This window comes from Hordeum vulgare, chromosome 3H, assembly GCF_904849725.1.
Source record: "Hordeum vulgare subsp. vulgare chromosome 3H, MorexV3_pseudomolecules_assembly, whole genome shotgun sequence".
NCBI classification, from domain to species: Eukaryota; Viridiplantae; Streptophyta; class Magnoliopsida; order Poales; family Poaceae; genus Hordeum; species Hordeum vulgare.
In genome coordinates, this window is record NC_058520.1 from 573,783,736 (window position 1) to 573,789,963 (window position 6,228).

The 6,228-nt window shown below is 44.6% G+C and overlaps 1 protein-coding gene across 1 annotated transcript; it reads left to right on the plus strand.

Moving 5' to 3' along the window:
• Positions 1 to 4,070: 4,070 nt before the first annotated feature.
• On the plus strand, positions 4,071 to 5,924 carry LOC123445236 (uncharacterized protein At1g28695-like). The gene is made up of 3 exons (XM_045122199.1): positions 4,071 to 4,506; positions 4,600 to 4,971; positions 5,355 to 5,924. Exons 1-3 carry the CDS (start codon positions 4,255 to 4,257, stop codon positions 5,838 to 5,840), a joined length of 1,110 nt encoding a protein of 369 aa, XP_044978134.1. The 5' UTR covers positions 4,071 to 4,254; the 3' UTR covers positions 5,841 to 5,924.
• The last annotated feature ends 304 nt before the right edge of the window (positions 5,925 to 6,228 follow it).

Consider the following 6,228-nt stretch of genomic DNA (forward strand, 5'->3'; position numbering starts at 1 on the left):
GAGACGGATCTCGCCGAGCAGCGCCCTTATATTAGGGACCGGTGGAGTAATTTTTATTATGTTTGAAGGTGCCGTTCTAATTGTCATGAACATTTATACTCCCTCGGTCACAATTTAAAAAACACGGTTCATTTTACGTTTATTTTCATTATTGACAAGGTTTAAGACGCATTGCATTTACTCCTGACAACTAATTAGTATTTCGTTGTACTGCTTCTATATGCATGCGTAGTATGAATGTTTTTTTTTTCAACTCATCTCACGGCCAATCAATAACCACCTAGGTTTCAGAGAATTCCCAAACACATCTTCTAAACCGTGTCGGAGGTGGTACTAATAGATTTTGATCTTTTCACAATAAAATTATTTACATGCAAGAACGATGTGTAGTAGCTGTCATGTCTGTGATTCTTTATCCTGGCACATAGGTTTGATATGATATAGTTGACCATGTGTTATGGATGAAGTCGTACATACCGCCGGATCGGGATCTGTAAACTTACAAATCATACTGCGTGCGTTGATGCTGACTGATTAGTTACATGGATCATCAAAGGAGTGGCTGTGTACGTACGTCTCTGCGAGTGCCAGACCACCTGCGAAGGGTAGAACGGGGAACGGTGTAGTGTCATGTTTCTCGCGCGGCGGGTCTTGCCGTTGAAGCCGACCCGCACCCTGGCCGGCGACAGCAACTCTCTCTCTTTTGGGCGCGCATGAGGGGTGGTGGTACATGCGCCATCCCCACCGTCCAGGCAAAAGCGGCGGCCAGATGGACGGTCCACGAGAGTCCAACGCGCTCTTCCTACTGCTCCTGGAGACCCGCAGCACGGTGACGGTGATGGTGCGGCCATTGACCGTGAGGGCGATCTTTTCGTGGCGCCCACCAGTACCGAGACAATTCTTCTTCTTTTTTTTCCTTGCTTGATGATTCGTACAAATCGAGAGAAGTGATCATTGAGGACATTGAAGTTGGAGCTAGGCTGGCACGATCGATTCCGAGATCACGCACCGCTTGTCCGCGCTGGAAAATTGTTGGGCTTCCCGACCGTCGTAATGGGCCAGCTATACCCTCCAACCGCTGCTAGCCCAGGCCCAATTAAGACCGTTTTAAGCACGACCCATTTTTTCTTTCTTTTATATGTTTTGTTATTTCCTTTCTGTTTTTGTGTTATTTTCTTTCAAAACTTTATTTTTACATTTTTGTTTTGCATTCGGATTTATCATGTTTTTTTACTTATGTTTTTATTTCCCTCTTTTATTTTCATTTTCTTTCTTTTTTATCCTTGACCTTTTCATTTTCATTTGCAAACGTCTTTCCAATTTGTAACAGTTTTTAAATCATGAATATTTTCGAAAATATTCAATTATTTAATCGAATTCATGATAAATTTTTCCAAACTAGTCAACAGTTTTTAAAATTGTGAATGATTTTGAAATCATGAACATTTTTTGAATCGACGACATTTTTAAACCAACAAACATCTTTAAAATTTTGGGATCAATGTCTGAAACACATGGACATTTTGGTTGTGTTTAATCAAAACATTTCTTGGAATGCATAAACATTTTCCCCATTCATGAACACTTTTTGAGTTGATGAACTTTTCTTTCAGTTCGGGAAATTTTTTATGAAATTTCCAATTTTGTTTTGAATTTTGTGAACATTCTAGATAAATAATGAACATTTTAAACTTGTAAAACATATTTGCAAATTCATATACATTTTTTGAATTGGTGAACCCGTTCTAAATTTCCGAACATTTTCATAATCCCTGAACATTTTCTGATATATGAACATTGTTTTGAATTGACGAACATTTTTGACTTGATGACCTTTTTTTGTAAGTCATGAACATTTTTAAAGTTCAGGAATTTGTTTTGAATTCATGAATTTATGTTCAAATTCAAGAACATTCTTTTAATAAGCAAACGTTTATTTCCAAATCATGAACATTTGTTGATTTGTAAAACATTTTTTTATCCAAATAATGAACAACTTTTGAATTAGCCAACATTTATTTCCAAACTATGAACATTTTTAAAAGATAAAGGAAAAACAGGAAAGAAAAAATAAAGGGACAAAAAAGGGTGCATCCCGCCCCGCACATGGGTCGACCCAAAAGGGCACGTCGGGGGGAGGGATTATGCGGGTTGGCTCGTCGCGAGCGTGCACCGCGTTAATTAGGAGGTCCCTCGCCAGGGTTATATCCATCCTTTGGTCTCGCATCGGCCTAGTACTATACCTGCTAAGAATGCTTTTGTGAAACTTCTATCGACCGGTTCGGTCCGGTTTAGCTTCTATACGAGTCTTTTCCTTTGTGTGTTTTCTTACTAGTTTTCATTGGTTTTCTTCAGTTTTCTTTGTTTAATACGTGTTTAGAAAAGTACATACTTAAAATACTGATTGTATATTAAAAATACCAGTTGTGTAATTTGTGTGTGTGTAATTAAATAAATTCACCATATATAAAAATGTTCATTGTATATCAAATAATGTTCAACTTATTACCAAAATGCGAAGTATTTATTCGAAAAAGTTTATCATATACTTATTAAACAATGAGTCGCCATGTATTAAAATGTTATTCACCATGTATTAATAAACCATGACATCAAACTAAAATAAAACAGCCGAACCATAACAGAAGAACCGAAGCGAAACAGCCGAACATGGGGCTGCCCGTATGAAGGGTGGCTGTCAGCAAAGCCACTACCATTTGAGGCTAGGTGGCGTCAAACAGTATTGACACCTGGCCGCAAGGAATTCTCAAATAAAAACCTCATGGTTCGGAATGAGATTCTTCTTCTAGAACTAAAATGAGACGAGTGAGATTTTTTTTTTGTGTGTGTGTGGCAGAATCTGGCTTGAGAAGTATGAAAGAGCCAATGCAGTTTGGTGATGTTTTTCTCTCGCTGGCAAGAAAAAGAAGAGATGTCGTGTTCAGCCAAGACCAGGTTTTGCGACGAAATCCCAAGTCCTGAGGTCATGACGATGGCCCATTGAGATCTCGGCGTCAAGTTTATTTTAGTTTTTTTTTAATTGGGAAAAAAGCACGGAGGTAAACAAAGCGTGGATGGATGGATAGCCAAGCTGCCCATGTAACCTGCTTTTGTCCAACAGCATCTCACGCAGCCATCGGCGTCGCAGTTGACAAACTTCTGAATATTCAAAAGAGGGTTTGAACTGGCGCGCTCGTCCACGTGAGACGTGCATGATTCAATTCAAGGGGCAGTTGGCGAAAGCAACTGAACAATACTAAATTGCCACTGTTTTCAGCATTATTGCACGTATCCAAGCTGATTTTCCTTTCTTCCTCCCAAAATTTTCTGTATTCCGATGGCAACAGGTGATTGGAAGAAGGAGAGTGAGGCGGGCCACCACGGTGGAAAATCATGAGGTGGCTGAGAGTATTTAGGAAGGTTCCGTAATGACCCCGTAAAGGGCCCGTAGGTCTAGAATTATTAATTTTATAGTACTACCTCTTCATCATAATATATGACGCTTTAGCAACTCAAATGAACTTCTAAAACGTCATATATTATGGTACGGAGGGAGTATATCTAAAACGGGTGCAAGAGATCCAGCTGCCAAGCTAATTTTCTGCACTAAGCAGCCGGTTGTATTATTTACTAAGAACAGTAGAGGAAGCAGCAGCAATTGCAGGGCCGCCTCGTGCGCAGAATCATTCGTAGTACAAACTGTTTTCTACTGTGGTTGCGCAAGGAATGAAGTCACGCATGTGAGTGGAGGAATGCACAAACTGCATTGGAAACACACACAGCATTTCACTCCCAGTGGTGAGTTTCTGATGGCAGATGTATAGACACATCACACACATGGAGCAAGGTGCTTCTGAAGGGCACGGCAGCAAACATACACCAGGAGGGCCTCTGCCTGAATTCCGATGGCATACACACACATGGAGAACACAGCACATTCGACGCCTCCCTGTCTGTCAAAGCCAGGAGGGGTCTCTGACTTGTCACATCACATGACACGAGAAGCGCACGTTGCACCATCTGTGCATTGCATATACTGTGACCATGTAGAAACGGTCTGATTGGGCAATGTCCCGGTTTGAATACATCAACCTCAGCATCCCAGCAACACCAGATTCAGAGTTAATTAAGCAAGTAGAAGCTGCATGAGCTGCTAAGCAGTTTCCCTCCACGCCACTCCTCTTCTCGTCCTCCTCCGACCTGATTATTTATTTTCCCTGCCGCTGCCGACGATCAGTTCTCGCGGACACAGACATGATGGGGATCCAGCCGAACCTGCTGAACCAGCTGGTGTCGCTCCTCCTCGGGGCGTCCGTCGCCGGGGTGCTCATCTTCTTCATGTCCTCGGCCGGGATCGGCACGGAGCCGTCCGCGGCCGGCATATCCAGCTGGGTCAATGGAACCATGGCGGTGCCGGTTGCTTCTGCCCAGGAGGCTAACCACACAAGCTCAAGCAAGGTCGAAGGCGTTGCCTCCCCCCAGGAGGCCAGCCACAACGCCAGCCAGGTAGGTTTCGAAACCTTGCGATTCTTGCTCGGTTAGTTGTCTGTTTTTTTTGCCTTTAGCGTCTCTGACTGAATGCTTGATTTGGTCTGGCAGGCGGCGGAGGACGAGCTGCAGCGGCTGCTGCGGGAGGTGGCGGACGAGCACAAGACGGTGATCATGACGTCGGTGAACGAGGCGTGGGCGGCGGAGGGCTCGCTGCTGGACCTCTTCCTCGAGAGCTTCCGCGCCGGGGAGCGGATCGCGCACTTCGTGGACAACCTCCTCGTCGTGGCCCTCGACGCCGGGGCGCTGGAGCGGTGCCGGGCCGTGCACCCGCACTGCTACCTCCTGCCGCCCGTGGCCGGCGGCAACAAGAACCTCTCCGACGAGAAGGTGTTCATGAGCAAGGACTACCTCGACCTGGTGTGGAGCAAGGTCCGGCTGCAGCAGAGGATCCTCGAGCTCGGCTACAACTTCCTCTTCACGGTACGTATTCGTCGTCGGAGCAGGTGGAACAGTTTTGCCTGGACAAAGATATAATAAAAGATTAAAAAATGGAAGTTAAGAAACGGTCCAACGTGACCACATTTTTGCATAAACATCCCTCTCACACTTGGCAACAAAAAACTTGAGGCTTATTAGCTTGGCGATGACACCAGCATTTCGTACCTTGTGAAATACATGTGGGGTAAATATCCTACCAAAACACAACATGTGTGCTGGAATTTCAAAAATCGTCTGTATAAGTTTGTGAGAAATCTCTAAGATATTCTATTCTTTTTAGATACACAGATTGAATTTATAGTAGGTATTCCCAAACTTCATCACACCACTAAAACTTTAGTTGCATTTGCATCTTAATAATGTAGGATGTGGACATCATGTGGTTCCGCAACCCATTCGAGCGGATGTCGGTGGCGGCGCACATGGTGACATCGTCGGACTTCTACTTCGGCGACCCGTACAACCCCGTGAATGCCCCGAACACGGGGTTCCTGTACGTGAGGTCAAGCGCACGCATGGTGGGTGTCTTCGAGGCATGGCAGCATGCGAGGTTGACTTTCCCGGGAAAGCACGAGCAACAGGTGTTCAACGAGATCAAATTCGACCTCGTCGACAAGCGCGGGCTCCGGGTGCAGTTCCTCGACACAGTGCACAATGCCGGGTTCTGCAACAACACCCGGGACTTCAACACGCTCTACACCATGCACGCCAATTGTTGCGTCGGCCTCGCAGCCAAGCTGCATGACCTTGGGAACCTAATGAAGGAGTGGCGAGTGTACATGGGGATGGACGACGCGCAACGTCGGGGTGGCCCCGTGCGGTGGAAGGTCCCTGGGATATGCATCCATTGAGTGATTGACGGCATATGCGCATGCGGTCGGTCATTTTCGTTTGAGATGTACAAATGTGTGAGCAGTTGTGGAGAGGATAAGATAGAGGTTTGTGGTCAAGTGTTTATGTTGCGACATGAGAATGCGAAATCAACAACTAATGTATGATGTATGATCTTCAAACCCAAGCGAGTGATAGCATGAGAGATCCCTGTAGACAACACATGTTCGACAAGACTCCTAAACCATCCCCTCAATTTAGTGGATACCTTCTAATCCTATTTGTTATTGTTTCGGCACTCACTGTCACACAATACAAATCCAAAGTAATTCCACACTTACGAAAAAATGATAAATCGTTTAACTTTCTCTAAAATACCAAGCATGTTCATGCCTAAATCCCGGAAAC

What these genes read in the sequence shown, in the direction of transcription:
- LOC123445236 (XM_045122199.1), top strand. Translation starts at nt 4,255, where the DNA reads ATGATGGGGATCCAGCCGAACCTGCTGAACCAGCTGGTGTCGCTCCTC. An exon ending in CCAGCCACAACGCCAGCCAG is followed by an intron (nt 4,507 to 4,599) that starts GTAGGTTTCGAA and finishes TTGGTCTGGCAG; the next exon opens with GCGGCGGAGGACGAGCTGCA. An exon ending in GCTACAACTTCCTCTTCACG is followed by an intron (nt 4,972 to 5,354) that starts GTACGTATTCGT and finishes TTAATAATGTAG; the next exon opens with GATGTGGACATCATGTGGTT.